This window comes from Phyllobates terribilis, unplaced genomic scaffold (assembly GCF_046119375.1).
Source record: "Phyllobates terribilis strain yellow unplaced genomic scaffold, ASM4611937v1 Scaffold_5__5_contigs__length_657084704, whole genome shotgun sequence".
Classification (NCBI taxonomy): domain Eukaryota; kingdom Metazoa; phylum Chordata; class Amphibia; order Anura; family Dendrobatidae; genus Phyllobates; species Phyllobates terribilis.
Window position 1 is genome coordinate 626,497,653 of NW_027362765.1, and position 18,360 is coordinate 626,516,012.

At 42.7% G+C, this 18,360-nt stretch overlaps 1 protein-coding gene across 2 annotated transcripts in view; it reads right to left on the reverse strand.

The window, feature by feature from the left end:
* Window positions 1-18,360, reverse strand: part of SMTNL1 (smoothelin like 1) — a 236,646-nt gene that overhangs the window by 57,065 nt on the left and 161,221 nt on the right. For both annotated transcript variants that reach the window (XM_073686125.1, XM_073686124.1), the window contains one exon: window positions 1,561-1,735. In XM_073686125.1, the coding sequence (XP_073542226.1) occupies window positions 1,591-1,735 (145 nt within the window). In that variant the 3' untranslated portion in view covers window positions 1,561-1,590. The remainder of the gene's footprint in view (window positions 1-1,560; window positions 1,736-18,360) is intronic.

Below are 18,360 nucleotides of genomic sequence, written 5' to 3' on the forward strand. Positions count from 1 at the left end.
CAAATTGGGGTCGGCGGTGCCGGAGGAGAATTTTTCACGTGATTTGGAGATAGTTTGGACTAATGTACGTTGCAACCTTCAAGAGGCTAACAAGAAGTCCAAGAAGTATTTTGACAGGAAACGTAAAGAGGTTTTGTTTACTGTGGGTGACATGGTTTGGTTGTCCTCGAAGAACCTGCGGTTGAGGATTCCCTCTAAAAAACTGGGTCCGAAGTTTGTGAGTCCATTTAAAGTGCTTCAGGTTGTTAACCCGTCTGCTGTTAGGTTGGATGTCCCTACTTCCTGGAACATTAATCCTGTGTTTCATGTTTCCTTGTTGAAAAAGGCTGACGTATCTGATAGGGACGCCACTGTCACAGTTCCTCCTGTGGTGGAAAACAGCGAATTTGAAATTTCACGTATCTTGAATTCTAGATGGCATAGAGGGAGATTACAGTATCTTGTCTCCTGGAAGGGTTTCAGTCCCGAAAACAACTCCTGGGTAAGGACGGATGATGTCTCTGCTCCTAGGTTTGTTAAAGCTTTCCACAGGAGGTTTCCGGATAGGCCTGGGCCTGGAGGGGGTACTGTTAGAACCCTCCTGTTAGTTTTTTCTATCTTGTGTTTTGCGGTCACGTGACCATATGCCTTTATAGTCCAGCTCTGCCCTTCTGGCTGTGCTGGACTTCAATGTTCTACTGTCTCTCTAGCCTGGTGCTTCTGTGCCTTTCTCTGTCAAGTTCGCTTGGTCATCTGGGACCTCTAGTACTTTTTCTCAGTTTGTCTTTTTGTGTTCTGCAACAACTTCTGTTTAGGAGGTGTCCCTTTTTTGTCCCAGTCCTTAGTTCTTTTAGGGACCCCTCCCCTTAATTCTATAGGTCTTCGCTCAGACTAGCCGAGGACTAAGGCGGGTCTGTTGGCTAGGAACAGGCAGCCCGCTACATCATAGAGATTCAGCTTAGTCTTACTGTAGGGACAGCTTTCCCCTATCTTTCCTTAGTACATGTTGCAGATCATAACATGTACTATCCATGAAAATCATGGATACAGCACATACATGATTCACGGATATCTGAATTAGGCCTTATGAAGGATTCTGTTCAGGGGGTCGAATGATTCTGAGACTGCTATAGTCATTTTGTGTTGAATTTGAAGAAATCACTTGTTTGTTAGTTTAGTTGTCTTGAGGAAGGTAACTAGTTTTTGGTTTATTGCAAGCAGCAGTAAATTTTGTTAATAAACCTAATTTGCAATGGGTGTTAAATAATTTTGATTACAACTGTATGTAAAATGCAATAAATACAGGGCCTTTCAGGCCTTTGGGCAGATCTTTTCTTGTTGATCTGGCCTAGAACATCAAGGAAAAACCCTGTCTACAGTCCCGCCCTGTAGCGCAGGCATATCATTTACTCAAAACGGCAAACATTGATTACACAAGAACCACAAGACAGATTTCTTCACCTCAGGTGTCATTTTAATCAGTGCAGCAACCCCAAGATGACACTGCCTGTAGTTTACTTAGCAAAATCCTGCTAACACGTTTGTTTTAACATATAATACTAATAGCAGATATATCCTTACCTTCTAATTATTTGTACTTCTTTAGCACATTCATGTCTTCTTGGTTTTTACTAAACCTTTAGCAACCAAACTGCGGTATAACTCTTGCACATATGTGTAAACACATTTAGAGTCTGGAACCTTCATTCGAACCATGTCTTCAACATCCAGTAGTGGAGGACAGTCTGCAAATTTCCTGCACAAAAATTCAATTGAGTTTATAAGGCATGAAAGGGGTAATAAGTCAGATGTCAATGTAATTTAAGCAATTGCAGAAATAACAAAGTTAAAGGGGTTGTTTGGGACTGAACAGGTGTCAATTTCACTTGAGAAAAGCATTTTATTTAAATAACACAGGCGACATGCTGAAGGGCGGGCAGGGGAAAGGTGAGTAGGAGTTTTTTTTGTATATATAGATGTATGTATTGATGGATGGAACAACAGCAGAGCAGGCAGAATGGGGAGCATATACCAGGATGGGGGAGCATATACCAGGAATGGGGACCAGGATGGGGGAGCAGGACCGGGGGCGCAGTTACAGCCGTTGCTCTGTATTCTATATACTGAACCAGCTCTGGCACCACCCCCTTGACTTAAATCCGAAAGCTGCAGGGTGAATAAAGTTCATTTTCTCCCCGCAGCAGTCGGCTGAATGCAGGTGCCAGGCTGGTTAGTAACGCTATTAACCTGCAGATTATCCACATATCTGCAGGTAAATAGCGTTTTTGCTGGTGACAGGTTCCCTTTAAAGCTGTGGCTGATTGCCATCCAACTAAATTGCCTGTTATGTATTTCTTATTCCATTATGGGACTGGAAATAAATTATATTCATCTTAGATCTTATTATGTAATCATGCCATCTAAGTAATCATGCCAATGGATTGCTGTGGCAGTAAGGAGCCGAATAAAATGTCCATGTTAGTACTCCTATTAGGACTTTTTCAACACACTGCAGCTTATTGTACACTGTTTGAAGTCCCCTTGGAACACAAAAAAATGTAAAAAAAAAAAAGGTTTAAAATATAAAAAGCAACAAAAAATTCCCTTTTCACATTTATAAATGAAAAAAAAATCTAAAACATAAACCAAGAATAATAAATGGTAAAGCTTTGTATGTAAGGAGTCTAAATTATTGAAATTCCATTTGAAAAATAATACAATTACAGTATTTCTATTATTTTAAATTTAGCCCCCCCAAAAAAATTGAATATAAAAAGTGTTTAGAAAGTTTTATTTACACCAAAAACTACCAAAAAAACTAGACCATACCCCTCAAAAAAGGTTCCTACACACAGCTCCAGTAACCAAAAAATAAGCTATGTTTTAGAATGTTGTATTTCTTAAAAGTAGAAAAACATAAAATAAATTTGATATTGTAATTGGCTTGTCCCATAAAAAGAACACAGTATAATTGTAAGCAATTTCACTCTCCAAAATTTTTTTTGCTATTTTTTTCTACCTTACTTACTAAGTTAACTGCTACTCTTCATACATAAAACAAGCCCTTTTGTGACTTTGAGAATGGGAAAAAAAAAAGTTTTAGCTGTTGGAAGATTCTATTAAAGGGTACCTGTGCTGCTGTGGTGGAGTCGCTGACATACTCTGTACTGCTGTGGCAGGGTTACTGAAGGGAGCTGAATACGTATGAGTGATTGATGCATACAGGGCTGCCACCAGGAATTTCAGGGCCCCATACTGGGAAAATTTTCGGGCCTTTTTAAGACTCCACCCAGGCTCCACCCAAGCTCCACCTTCACCCCTTGAACCTTCCACAGTCACACCGCCCACTCTTGGAAAAACCCCACTTCTTCACGATGTCCTCACCAAATCACACATTAACCGGTTCCCGACCGCCCACTGTACATAAACGTCGGCGCTGCCTGGGCTCTGTGCAGCGCCGACGTTTAAAAACGGTGGGTGGTCCCGGAGCGCTCAGGACCCCCAGGGTCCTGCTAGCGCTGCGGTACCGGTTCAGAGCGATAGCTCTGACATGTGGCATCATGGGGACCTGATTGGATCAGGTCACCATGATGTTAACCTGTTCCTATCTTCTAGATGCCGCGATCCATAGCGATCGCGGCACTTAAAAGATAGTGACAGATGGTGGTCGGCGATCGGGACCCCCCACATACCTGCCAGCGGCGGGGATCCCAGTGCTGTGACCTCTGACATCATCGAGACCTGACTGGCTCAGGTCTCGATGATGTCAGCGTCACACCAGCCAATCAGAGAGATCACCAGGGAAGTTTGTTTTAGCAACAAACTTTCCCGGGCGATCTGCCTGATAAATACACTGTTTCTCCTCCGATCTCAGTGAGAGAGCAGAGGAGAAACACTGTGACAAGAGCTGTCAGCCTTGCCACAGTAAAAGTGAAAAAAATAAAATAAAAAAGAAAGTAAGAGTTAGGGTTAGTCAGTCCTGTCAGATCAGTCAGTCAGTCCAGTCAGTCAGTCCTGTCAGATCTGTCAGTCAGTCAGTCCTGTCAGATCTGTCAGTCAGTCCTGTCAGATCTGTCAGTCAGTCAGTCCTGTCAGATCTGTCAGTCAGTCAGTCCTGTCAGATCCGTCAGTCAGTCAGTCCTGTCAGATCAGTCAGTCCAGTCAGTCAGTCAGTCCTGTCAGATCAGTCCAGTCAGTCAGTCCTGTCAGATCTGTCAGTCAGTCAGTCCTGTCAGATCAGTCAGTCCTGTCAGATCAGTCAGTCCTGTCAGTCAGTCAGTCCTGTCAGATCAGTCCAGTCAGTCCTGTCAGATCAGTCAGTCCTGTCAGATCAGTCAGTCCTGTCAGGTCAGTCAGTCCTGTCAGTCCAGTCCGGTCAGTCCAGTTCGGTCAGTCCAGTTCGGTCAGTCCAGTTCGGTCAGTCCAGTCCGGTCAGTCCAGTCCGGTTCCGTCCTTTCAGTCCGGTCCGTTTAGTCCGGTCCGTTCAGTCCAGTCAAAAAATATAAAAATAAAATGGCCCGTCAGACTTATACCGCAGAAGAGGTGTATGCCCTGCTATGTTCTGACACTGATGACAGTGCAATCTCAGATGGAGATATGGATTTTGAGGGCTTTAGTAGCGGCGACACTGAGAGCTCAGAAATGAGCAGTGATTCTGTTCCATCCTCAAGCCCAAGGACCAGTACAGCAATAGGGGCAAATAGCGCTACTGGAGAAACGTCTCCAAATCAGGGAACACTGCCCAGTACAAGCGCTGTCCCTGCTACTAGTGAATTGGGGAATGCCAGTGTACAAGGGGCGTTGCCACATGATCTAGCATTTCCCAGATGGGAGGCTTCGGATTCGGCTGCTCCATTCAGCCCTGATTTCAACGCCACTCCTGGTATAAATGTGGAGGTGGAAGATTTTGGACCAATTCATTTTTTTAATTTGTTTTTTACAGACAGCTTGCTAGAGCATATTGTCGTGCAAACAAATTTATATGCATCCCAATTCATAAGCCAGAATCCCCGATCTTACTATGCTAGGGCAAATTTATGGACACCAACTAATGTCCCGGAAATTAAAAAATTTTTAGGACTTACATTTGCCATGGGGCTTGTTAAAAAACCGAGCATTCGATCCTACTGGTCCAACCACCCTGTTCAAGCCACCCCTATGTTTTCAGTCGTTCTGCCTAGGACCCGTTATGAAATGCTCATGCGGTTTTGGCATTTTAACGACAATAGTCAATGCCAGCCCAGAAATGCCCCAGAACATGACAGGTTATATAAAATTAGACCCATCATTGAAAATTTGTCAGAAAAATTCTTAAGCCTCTACACCCCAACACAAAATATTTCTATAGATGAGTCCTTTGTAAAATTCAAAGGAAGACTGCACCTCAAGCAATTTATCCCATCTAAAAGGGCAAGGTTTGGAATAAAGCTCTATAAAATGTGCGAAAGTTCAACCGGATACACATCCGCTTTCCGCATATATGAGGGGAAAGATAGCCAGCTAACCCCACCAGGATGCCCTACTTATCTGGGGACATCTGGAAAAATTGTTTGGGAGCTGATAAGTCCATTTTTTCAAAAAGGCTACAATCTATACGTGGACAATTATTACACCAGCATACCCCTATTTAAAAGTCTGGTTGAACACAACATCGGGGTTTGTGGGACCATCCGTAAAAACCGTCAGGGGTTTCCACAACCATTGGTCAACCAAAAGTTGCAAAAGGGGCAGTCAGGGGCTGTACGCAACGGAGAGCTGCTTGCCCTGAAATATAGGGATAAGCGGGATATTTTTGTCCTCAGCTCGATCCACACAGATGCAACAAGGGCCACTGTAGAACTAGGATCCACCACTCTGAAGCAAAAACCTGTGTCAGTCATTGACTACAACAAACACATGGGGGGTGTAGACCTTGCAGACCAGGTTCTACAGCCATACCAGGTATCAAGAAAGTCCTATACCTGGTATAAAAAGTTGGTTATTTATTTGTTTCAGGTGGCCACATACAATTCTTTTGTGTTGTACAAAAAAGCAGGAAATTCAGATCCTTTTCTTGATTATGAAGAAAAGGTAATTGAAAATCTTGTCTTTCAAAGTGTTAGCCCCGCTCATCCATTAGAATCTGAGGATGTGAAAAGACTCACTGAGCGACATTTTATTGCACTTATTCCAGCAACGGAAACAAGAAGGAACCCCCAGAAAAGATGTCGTGTATGTACTAAGAGAGGAATGAGGCGTGATACCCGCTACTATTGCCCACAATGCCCATCATTGCCAGCCTTATGCGTCACTGACTGCTTTAAAATCTTCCACACAGAACCACGTTTTTAAACTGTAAAAATGTATCCCAATTTGTCATTCAAACATTAGGTTCATTTAGTGAATGACACATTCGAGTAGAGCTCACTTAATTTCCGTGCGCCCAAACAGTGGCTTTGCACCACATATAGGGTATCAGCGTGCTCAGGAGAAATTGCACAACACATTTTGGGGTCCATTTTTTCTGGCTGCCCTTGTGAAAATTAAAAATTTGAGGCTAAAGTAGCAGTTTTGTGTTAAAAATGTGTTTTTTTATTTTCACACTTCTACATTATAAAATTCTGTGAAGCCCCTGGGGGTTCAAGGTGCTCACCACACATCTAGATAAGTTCCTTAAGGGGTCTAGTTTCCAAAATGGGGTCACTTGTTGGGGGTTTCCTCTGTTTAGGCACCTCAGGGGCTCTCCAAATGCAACATGGCATCCGCTATCGATTCCAGTCAAATTTCCATTCCAAAAGTCAAAAGGCGCTCCTTACCTTCCAAGCCATGCCGTGCGCCCAAAAAGTGGCTTTGCACCACATATGGGGTATCAGCGTGCTCAGGAGAAATTGCACAAAACATTTTAGGGTCCATTTTTTCTGGCTGCCCTTGTGAAAATTAAAAATTTGAGGTTAAAGTAGCAGTTTTGTGAAAAAAAGTTAAATGTTCATTGTTTTCTTCCACATTCCAAAAATTCCTGTGAAGCACCTGAAGGGTTAATAAACTTCTTGAATGTGGTTTTGAGCACCTTGAGGGGTGCAGTTTTTAGAATGGTATCACTTTTTGGTATTTTCTGTCATAAAGGCTCCTCAAAGTCACTTCAAATAAGATGTGGTCCCTAAAAAAATGTTTTTGTAAATTTTGTTGTAAAAATGAGAAATCGCTGGTCAACTTTTAACCCTTATAGCTTCCTAACAAAAAAAAATTTTGGTTCCAAAATTGTGCTGATGTGAAGTAGACATGTGGGAAATATTATTTATTAACTATTTTGTTTGACATATCTCTCTGATTAAAGGGCATGAAAATTCAAAGTTTGAAAATTGCAAAATTATCAACATTTTCGCCAAATTTCTGATTTTTTCACAAATAAACACAAGTGATATCGAAGAAATTTTACCACAATCATGAAGTACAATATGTCACAAAAAAACAATCTCAGAATCAGGGGGATCCGTTGAAGCGTTCCAGAGTAATTAGCTCATAAAGTGACAGTGGTCAGAATTGAAAAAATTGGCCCGGTCACGAAGGCAAAAACAGGCTCTGGCGCGAAGTGGTTAATTAACAGTTCCCATTGAATACCATATCACATATATAGCCAGCAGCTTTTGTTTAGGCCACCATGACAAGGTAGACTCTTCTGGTAGGGTCCTACTCTAATCTATTAAACATTAGAATAAAAATAAAAATATCCAATAGTTTTTTTTAGATATATTTTTATTTATATTTCTTTAAGGGAATGTGTCACATACATTTTTTTTTTAAATTACCAATAATATCATACAAGGGACAAATACCATCACACTATGACCAGACCACATATTACCACCATATAGTAACCAATAATACCACAAACAAGGATGAATACCACCATAGCATGACTAGACCACATACTACCACCACATAGTGACCAAATAATACCACATACAAGGAGCAAATACCACCACACCATGACTATACCACATATTACCATATCACAGTGACCGAATAATACCACGTACAAGTAACAAATACCGCCACACCATGACCAGACCACATATTACCACCACATAGAGACCAAATACTACAATACTGATTAATAAAAAAGACCAATGCTAATATTATCATAAGTGTCATTATACACAGGAGCTCTGTACATAGTATACAGTGTATAGTGTCAGTGTACAGGTAATACAGGGATCATCAGTGACATTATACACAGGAGCTCTGCGCATAGTGTCAGTATACAGGTAATACAGTGATCACAGGTGACCTTATACACAGTAGCTCTGTATATAGTGTCAGTGTACAGGTAATACAGTGATCACCAGTAACATTATACACAGAAACTCTATATATAGTGTATAGTGTACAGGTAATACAGTGATCACTAGTGTGATTATACACAGGAGCTCTGTACATAGTATATTGTGTATAGTGTCAGTGTACAGATAACACACTGACTCACCAGTGAAGTCTCTAGTTGAAGTCCGTCATCCAGCGCAGACTTCCATCATTTCTTCCAGACAGTATTAGTCTCTGCATAAAATAACAGCTATCTAGAGCAAATTCCCCAACCCACCATTCCAAAGATAAATTGTAATCCACAATTGCATCCCCACTAACTGTAAATAGTTACATTCCCCACTTAATATATAAATTAATTAGAATCTGTACTCTTTCCTCAAATTCATTACCAGTCACACGCCATCATTCTCAATGCCCCCTCTAATTCATTGTTTACATGCCCCCTAAGCCCCAATTCATTTTGTCATGTTCTCTCTGTCTCCCACCCCCACTTCATCATCATTTACTCTCCCCATCCACCAATTCATCATCATTTGTTGTCCCCACCCTCAATTCATCATTTGCACTCGCCCATCCCTAAATTCATTATTTGCTCTCCACATCCCCCACTCCCAATTCATTTGCTCTACCCACCCCCCACTCCCAATTCATCATTTGCTCTCCCCTCCCCCATTCACCATTTGCTCTCCCCCCTCCATTCCTACAGTCTCACCCTGAAGCAAGGGCATTTCATTAACTCAAAACTGCAAACACTGATTACACAAGAACCACAAGATGGATTTCTTCACCTCAGGTATAATTTTAATCAGTGTAACAGCCCCAACATGACACTGCCTCTAGTTTACTTAGCAAAATCCTGCTGACAGGTTCACTTTGAAAAATAAAAAAGCCTTATCCTTAGGCCTCATTCAGACACCTGTGAATCATGTTTTTGTTCTATCCATGGTTTTAATGGATAGAATTAGTGACGAGCGATCATGCTCGCTACTGCTCGGTGCTCGCCCGAGCATCTCACTGCTCGAGATGCTCGGCGCTCGCCGAGTATTTCCGGGTTGCTCGGGTGGGAACTCGGGTCCCCTCCCTGCATGTTTGGCGCTCTTTAGAGAGCCAATGAACATGCAGGGATTGCCTGCCATGCACTGTAATGCCGTAGCCATGTTGGTTGTGGGCATTACAGAGATTGGCTAGCCGCACAACGTCATCAGGTCTATATCAGACCTGGCGCTGGCATGTTCGTCACAGTCACTCCGGATCAGACAGTGTAGGGAGAGCTGCTGCTGCGTCAGGGAGAGATTTGCTTGTGTATTAGGTAGTGTAGGGAGAAAAACCGTACATTACACATATCCATCTTAACAAACAGTCCTTCTGAGGACTAATCCATCTGCAGAGATATCAGGCAGGTAGGGTGTTCTGCCTTCTGCTGCTGTTAGATATTTCTATACAAAGGCCCAAGTCTCAGGGGCCAGGAATACTTTTTTTTGGATCTTAATCCTCATTATTTGCTTAAAAAGCAATCCAGAGAACACAGTTTTTCTGCGCCATTTGCTTGTTGGGACTGCAGAATACAGCCAGGTCCTTTCCATATTACAGCGCTAGAAATCCAGCTTTTTAAAACTGTGTTTTCTCTGTCAAACGGATCACATATACGTTGTCAGAAAATACTGCCATTTCTGGCCTCCATTAAAAATTTCCTTTAGTGTGTCAGTGAAGCAATTCACAGCAGTTTGCTCTTCAAACTACTTACCTACAGGCCAGGTATTTAAAACTCTGTTTTCTCCATCACACGGATCACATATAAGTTCGCTCCAAACTCAGTCATTTGTAGTGGGCGTGGAAGATACTGTCCTGCATTTAAAATGGGCAAGGCACGTGGCAAGAGACAGGGAACTGGACGTGATGGTAATGGTACATGCAGAGGCCGAGGACAAGGCCGTGGGCAAGTCAAAATTGTGCCACAACAAACACCCACATCTTCTCGCTTGACCTTCCAGTCCTAATTTCTAGGGGACCGCAGCACACCACTATTGAACCCAGAGCAGTGTCAAAAGGTTGTTGGTTGGATAGCGGATAATGCTTCCAGTCACTTTGCCACCACCACCACCACCAACACCCTGTCTTCCACACGGTCAAGTCTCAGTAGCTGTGAGTCTGGACTGCATATTCCTCACCCCGATCCTCCTTCCTCCCACCATACCAGAAACAACTGATCCCACATTTGGACACTCTGAAGAGCTGTTCACTTTTCCTTTATAGATTTGGGCCTCTCGCCCGGTTCACTTGAAGCGGGGCATGCAACCTATCCCAGCCAACATAGTGCTCCTTTCTCTTCCAAGCCCTGCTGTGCACCAAGGCAGTAGTTTTCCACCACATATGGGGTATCGGCGTTCTCAGAAGAAATTGCAGAACAGTTTTTGGGGTCCATTTTGTCCACTTACTCTTGTGAAAATAAAAAAATGGGGCTAAAATATAATTTTTGTGGAAAAAGTTTGATTTGTTTATTTTCACGGCTCTACGTTATAAAGTTCTGTGAAGCACCTGGGTGTTCAAGGTGCTCACCACACATCTAAATAATTTCCCTGAGGGGTCTAGTTTCCAAAATGGTGTCACTTGTGGGGGTTTCCACTGTTTAGGCACATCAAGGGCTCCTCAAACGCGAAATGGTGTCCGCTAATTATTCAAGCAAATTTTACATTCAAAAAGTCAAATGACGCTCCTTCCCTTCTGAACTCTGCCGTGCGCCCAAACAGTGGTTTTCACCCATATATGCGGTATCAGCGTACTCAGGAGAAACAACAAATTTCGTGGTGCAAATTCTCCTGTTAACCTTATAATAATGCAAAATTGGGAGCTGAAAAAAAATCTTGTGGGAAAAATGTGAAAATTTTATTTTTAGGGCTCAATGTTATAAACTTATGTGAAGCACCAGGGGGTTCAAGGTGCTCACCACACATCTAGACAAGTTCACTGTGGGGTCTAGTTTCCAAAATGGTGTCATGTGGGGGGGTTTCCACTGTTTAAGCACATCAGAGGCTCCCCAAACATGACCTGGCGTCCACTAATTATTCAAGCAAATTTTACATTCAAAAAGTCAAATGGCGCTCCTTCCTTACCGAGCCCTACCATGCACCCCAACAGTGGTTTTCCCTCATATATGGGGTATCAGCGTGCTCAGGAGAAATTGTACAACTAATTTTGTAGTCCATTTTTTTCTGTTACCCTTGCGAAAACCAAATAATTGGGGTGTAAAGTAACATTTTTGTGAAAAAAAGTTAAATGTTCATTGTTTTCTTCCACATTCCAAAAATTCCTGTGAAGCACCTAAAGGGTTAATAAACTTTTTTTTATGTGGTTTTGAGCACATAAAAGGGTGCAATTTTTAGAATGGTATCACTTTTGGGTATTTTCTGTCATAAAGGCCCCTCAAAGTGACTTCAAATATGTGGTCCCTAAAAAAATGGTATTGTAAATTTTGTTGGAAAAATGAGAAATCGCTGGTCAACTTTTAACCCTTATAATTTCCTAACAAAAAACAATTTTGGCTCCAAAATTGTGCTGATGTAAAGTAGACATGTGGGAAATGTTATTTATTAACTATTTTGTGTAACATACAGTGGGTACGGAAAGTATTCAGACCCCTTTAAATTTTTCACTCTTTGTTTCATTGCAGCCATTTGGTAAATTCTAAAAAGTTAATTTTTTTTCTCATTAAAGTACACTCTGCACCCCATCTTGACTGAAAGAATCAGAAATGTAGAAATGTTTGCAATTTTATTTAAAAAGAAAAACTGAAATATCACATGGTCATAAGTATTCAGACCCTTTGCTCGTATTGAGTAGAAGCACCCTTTTGAGCTAGTACAGCCATGGGTCTTCTTGGGAATGATGCAACAAGTTTTTCACACCTGGATTTGGGGATCCTTTGCCATTCTTCCTTGCAGATCCTCTCCAGTTCCATCAGGTTGGATGGTGAAAGTTGGTGAACAGCCATTTTCAGGTCTCTCCAGAGATGTTCAATTGGGTTTAGGTCAGGGCTCTGGCTGCACCAGTCAAGAATGGTCACAGGGTTGTTCTGAAGCCACTCCTTTGTTATTTTAGCTGTGTGCTTAGGGTCATTGTCATGTTGGAAGGTGAATCTTCAGCCAAGTCTGAGGTCCAGTCACTCTGGAATAAGTTTTCATCCAGGATATCTCTGTACTTGGCGCATTCATGTTTCCTTCAGTTGCAGCCAGTCGTCCTGTCCCTGCAGCTGAAAAACACCCCCATAGCATGATGCTGCCACCACCATGTTTCACTGTTGGGATTGTATTGGGCAGGTGATGAGCAGTGCCTGGTTTTCTCCACACATACCGGATAGAATTACAGTGGTGGCCAAAAGTATTGTCACCCCTGCAATTCTGTCAGATAATACTCAGTTTCTTCCTGAAAATGATTGCAATCACAAATTCTTTGGTATTATTATCTTCATTTAATTTGCTTGCAAGGAAAAAGCACAAAAGAGAATGAAGCAAAAATCAAATCATTGATCATTTCACACAAAACTCCAAAAATGGGCCAGACAAAAGTATTGGCACCCTCAGCCTAATACTTGGTTGCACAACCTTTAGCCAAAATAACTGCGAACCACCGCTTCCGGTAACCATCAATGAGTTTCTTACAATGCTCTGCTGGAATTGTAGACAATTCTTCTTTGGCAAACTGCTCCAGGTCCCTGATATTTGAAGGGTGCCTTCTCCAAACTGCCATTTTGAGATCTCTCCACAGGTGTTCTATGGGATTCAGGTCTGGACTCATTGCTGGCCACCTTAGAAGTCTCCAGTGCTTTCTCTCAAACCATTTTATAGTGCTTTTGGAAGTGTGTTTTGGGTCATTGTCCTGCTGGAAGACCCATGACCTCTGAGGGAGACCCAGCTTTCTCACACTAGGCCCTACATTATGCTGCAAAATTTGTTGGTAGTCTTCAGACTTCATAATGCCATGCACACGGTCAAGCATTCCAATGCCAGAGGCAGCAAAGCAACCCCAAAACATCAGAGAACCTCCGCCATGTTTGACTGTAGGGACCGTGTTCTTTTATTTGAATGCCTCTTTTTTTTTCCTGTACACTCTATGTGGATGCTTTTTCCCAAAAAGCTCTTGTCTCATCTGACCAGAGAACATTCTTCCAAAACGTTTTAGGCTTTCTCAGGTAAGTTTTGGCAAACTCCAGCCTGGCTTTTTTATGTCTCGGGGTAAGAAGTGGGGTCTTCCTGGGTATCCTACCATACAGTCCCTTTTCATTCAGACGCCGATGGATAGTACGGGATGACACTGTTGTACCCTCGGACTGCAGGGCAGCTTGAACTTGTTTGGATGTTAGTCGAGGTTCTTTATCCACCATCCGCACAATCTTGCGTTGAAATCTCTCGTCAATTTTTCTTTTCCGTCCACATCTAGGGAGGTTAGCCACAGTGCCATGGGCTTTAAACTTCTTGATGACACTGCGCACGGAAGACACAGGAACATTCAGGTCTTTGGAGATGGACTTGTAGCCTTGAGATTACTCATGCTTCCTCACAATTTGGTTTCTCAAGTCCTCAGACAGTTCTTTGGTCTTCTTTCTTTTCTCCATGATCAATGTGGTACACACAAGGACACAGGACAGAGGTTGAGTCAACTTTAATCCATGTTAACTGGCTGCAAGTGATATTTATTTATTGCCAACACCTGTTAGGTGCCACAGGTAAGTTACAGGTGCTGTTAATTACACGAATTAGAGAAGCATCACATGATTTTTCAAACAGCGCCAATACTTTTGTCCACCCCCTTTTTTAGGTTTGGTGTGGAATTATATCCAATTTGGCTTTAGGACAATTCTTTTTGTGTTTTTTCATTGAAGACAAATTAAATGAAGATAATAATACCAAAGAATTTGTGATTGCAATCATTTTCAGGAAGAAACTGAGTATTATCTGACAGAATTGCAGGGGTGCCAATACTTTTGGCCACCACTGTATATCACGTCAATCTACTTAACCCCTTAATAACATCTGACGTACTAATACGCGTCTGTGCCCTGGGACTTAAGAGCCAGACCCGTATTAGTACGTCATCGCGATCGCGCCCGCACACAGGCTGTGCGGGCGCGATCGCCGCCGGGTGTCAGCTGATTGTCACAGCTGACACCCGGTACTATGTGCAGGGAGCGGTCACGCACCGCTCCCAGCACATTAACCCCCGCGATGCTGCGATCGAAGTCGATCGCGGCATTGCGGGGGCAAGGGGAGGTGATCGGCGATACTCACCTCCTCTTCCGGCTTCCAGCGCAGTCTGCAAAGGCTTCCCGGGTGTTGCCATGACGACCCGATGTCGTCATGACAACATCCGGGTCACCAGAGAGCAGGAAGATTGCTTGGACATGCGCAGTGCATCTCCAAGCAATCTTCACACTGTGCACTTCTGACAGCCTTCATGGCATAGGGATGGTGCTCCATTCCTGTGCCATGCAGGCGATCAGAAAAAAAAAAGTGAAAGTCCCAGAGTGGGACAAAGTAATAAAGTGTATAAACTGTGTGAAAGTGGGAAAAAAAAAAAAAATAAATGTGCAAAAATATTATAAAAAAATAAAAAAAATAATACACCAAAAATAAAAATATAATGTACCCATCAATAAATATTATTATAAAAAAAATTAAAAAAAAACAATAAAAGTACACATATTTGGTATCGCCGCGTCCGGAACAACCTGACCTATAAAACTGTCCCACTAGTTAACCCCTTCAGTGAACACGGTAAAAAAAAAAAAAAAAAAAACAAGCAAAAAACAATGCTTTATCACCATACCGCCAAACAAAAAGTGGAATAACACGCGATCAAAAAGACGCATATAAATAAAAATGATACCGCTGAAAACGTCATCTCGTCCCGCAAAAAACAAGCCGCCATATAGCTCCATCAGCCGAAAAATAAAAAAGTTATAGCTCTCAGAATAAAGCGATACTAAAAAATATTTTTTTCTATAAAATAGCTTTTATTGTGTATAAGCGCCAAAACATAGAAAAATGATACAAATGTGGTACCGCTGTAAACGTACTGACCCGAAGAGTAAAGCTGCCTCATCAATTTTACCACACGCGGAACAGAATAAAAAAAAAAAAAAAAAACAATTCCTGAATTGTTGGTTTTTGTTTATTCTGCCTCCCAAAAATCGGAATAGAAAGCGATCAAAAAATGTCACGTGCCTGAAAATGGCACCAATAACAACGTCAAGTCATCCCGCAAAAAACGAGCCGTCACATGACTGTCTGCCAAAATCTGGAAAAATTATAGCTCTCAAAATATGGCGATGCAAAAACTAGATTTTACAAAAAATGCGTCTTTTAGTGTGTGACAGCTGTCAGTCATAAAAACCCCATATGATTCTGGCATTGCTGTAATCACACCGACCCGAAGAATAAAGTCGTCTAATCACTTATACCGCACAAGGAACGGCGTCAAAAATAAACTCTTGAGTTAGGATTGGGCTAGGGTTAGGGCTGGGTTTGGGGCTAGGGTTGTGCTGGGGCTAGGGTTGTGCTGGGGCTAGGGTTGTGCTGGGGCTAGGGTTGTGCTGGGGCTAGGGTTGTGCTAGGGTTAGGGCTGGGGTTGGGATTTTTTTCAAAAGTAAGAAAAAAAGATGACGATATGGCGACTAGTGTTGAGAGCAAGTGCTCGCTACTTGAGTTTGCATCGGGTGCTCTGGTATGCATTTAGTATCGTGGGTATTTGAGTGACATGCTCGAGTCTCTGCCCCATATGCTTCGCGGCCAAAAAACTTTACGGGGATTGCCTGCCATGCACGAGCGATCCCCGCATGTTTTTTTTTGGGTGTCTAATAACCGTGAAACATGCGGAGCAGGGACTCGAGCATGTCACTCGAGCACACGCTGTACATGGTGCATACCTGAGTACCCGATGCAAACTCAAGTAGCGAGCACTTGCGCTCAAGAATAATGAAAACTTATTCAATATGATGACCTAATGTAAACAAATAATGTGCCGTACCTCTGGGTTCAAAATGTTCACTATACACCTTAATAAAATCTTTGAGGGGTATAGTTTCCAAAATGGGGACACTTGTGGGGGAGCTCCACTGTTTAGGCACATCACGGGCTCTCCAAACGCGACATGGTGTCCGCTAACAAATTGAATGGAAAATCGGCTCAAATTGTTAGCGGACGCCATGTTGCGTTTGGAGAGCCCCTGTGTGTCCAAACATTGGAGCTCCCCCACAAGTGACCCCATTTTGGAAACTAGACCCCCCAAGGCACCTATCTAGATGCATAGTGAGCACTTAGAACCCCCAGGTGCTTCACAAATTGATTCGTAAAAATGAAAAAGTGAAAATAAAACACTTTTTCATTTTTATGAATCAATTTGTGAAGCACCTGGGGTTCCAAGTGCTCACTATGAATCTAGATAGGTGCCTTGGGGGGTCTAGTTTCCAAAATGGGGTCACTTGTGGGGGAGCTCCAATGTTTGGGCACACAGGGACTCTCTAAATGCAACATGGTATCCGCTAACAAATTGAATGGAAAATCGGCTCAAATTGTTAGCGGACACCACATTGCGTTTGGAGAGCCCCTCTGTGCCCAAACTTTGGAGCTCCCCCACAAGTGACCCCATTTTGGAAACTAGACCCCCCAAGGCACCTTTCTAGATGCATAGTGAGCACTTGGAACCCCCAGGTGCTTCACAAATTGATTCGTAAAAATGAAAAAGTGAAAAAAAAAACACTTTTTCATTTTTATGAATCAATTTGTGAAGCACCTGGGGTTCCAAGTGCTCACTATGAATCTAGATAGGTGCCTTGGGGGGTCTAGTTTCCAAAATGGGGTCACTTGTGGGGGAGCTCCAATGTTTGGGCACACAGGGACTCTCTAAATGCAACATGGTATCCGCTAACAAATTGAATGGAAAATCGGCTCAAATTGTTAGCGGACACCACATTGCGTTTGGAGAGCCCCTCTGTGCCCAAACTTTGGAGCTCCCCCACAAGTGACCCCATTTTGGAAACTAGACCCCCCAAGGCACCTTTCTAGATGCATAGTGAGCACTTGGAACCCCCAGGTGCTTCACAAATTGATTCGTAAAAATGAAAAAGTGAAAAAAAAAACACTTTTTCATTTTTATGAATCAATTTGTGAAGAACCTGGGGTTCCAAGTGCTCACTATGAATCTAGATAGGTGCCTTGGGGGGTCTAGTTTCCAAAATGGGGTCACTTGTGGGGGAGCTCCAATGTTTGGGCACACAGGGACTCTCCAAATGCAACATGATATCCGCTAACAAATTGTCGGCTCAAATTGTTAGCGGATATCATGTTGCATTTGGAGAGTCCCTGTGTGCCCAAACATTGGAGCTCCTCCACAAGTGACCCCATTTTGGAAACTAGACCCCCCAAGGCACCTATCTAGATGCATAGTGAGCACTTGGAACCCCTAGGTGCTTCACAAATTAATTCGTAAAAATGAAAAAGTGTTTTTTTTTTCACTTTTTCATTATTACGAATCAATTTGTGAAGCACCTGGGGGTTCCAAGTGCTCACTATGCATCTAGAAAGGTGCCTTGGGGGGTCTAGTTTCCAAAATGGGGTCACTTGTGGGGGAGCTCCAATGTTTGGGCACACAGGGACTCTCTAAATGCAACATGGTATCCGCTAACAAATTGAATGGAAAATCGGCTCAAATTGTTAGCGGACACCACATTGCGTTTGGAGAGCCCCTCTGTGCCCAAACTTTGGAGCTCCCCCACAAGTGACCCCATTTTGGAAACTAGAGCCCCCAAGGCACCTTTCTAGATGCATAGTGAGCACTTGGAACCCCCAGGTGCTTCACAAATTGATTCGTAAAAATGAAAAAGTGAAAAAAAAAACACTTTTTCATTTTTATGAATCAATTTGTGAAGCACCTGGGGTTCCAAGTGCTCACTATGAATCTAGATAGGTGCCTTGGGGGGTCTAGTTTCCAAAATGGGGTCACTTGTGGGGGAGCTCCAATGTTTGGGCACACAGGGACTCTCTAAATGCAACATGGTATCCGCTAACAAATTGAATGGAAAATCGGCTC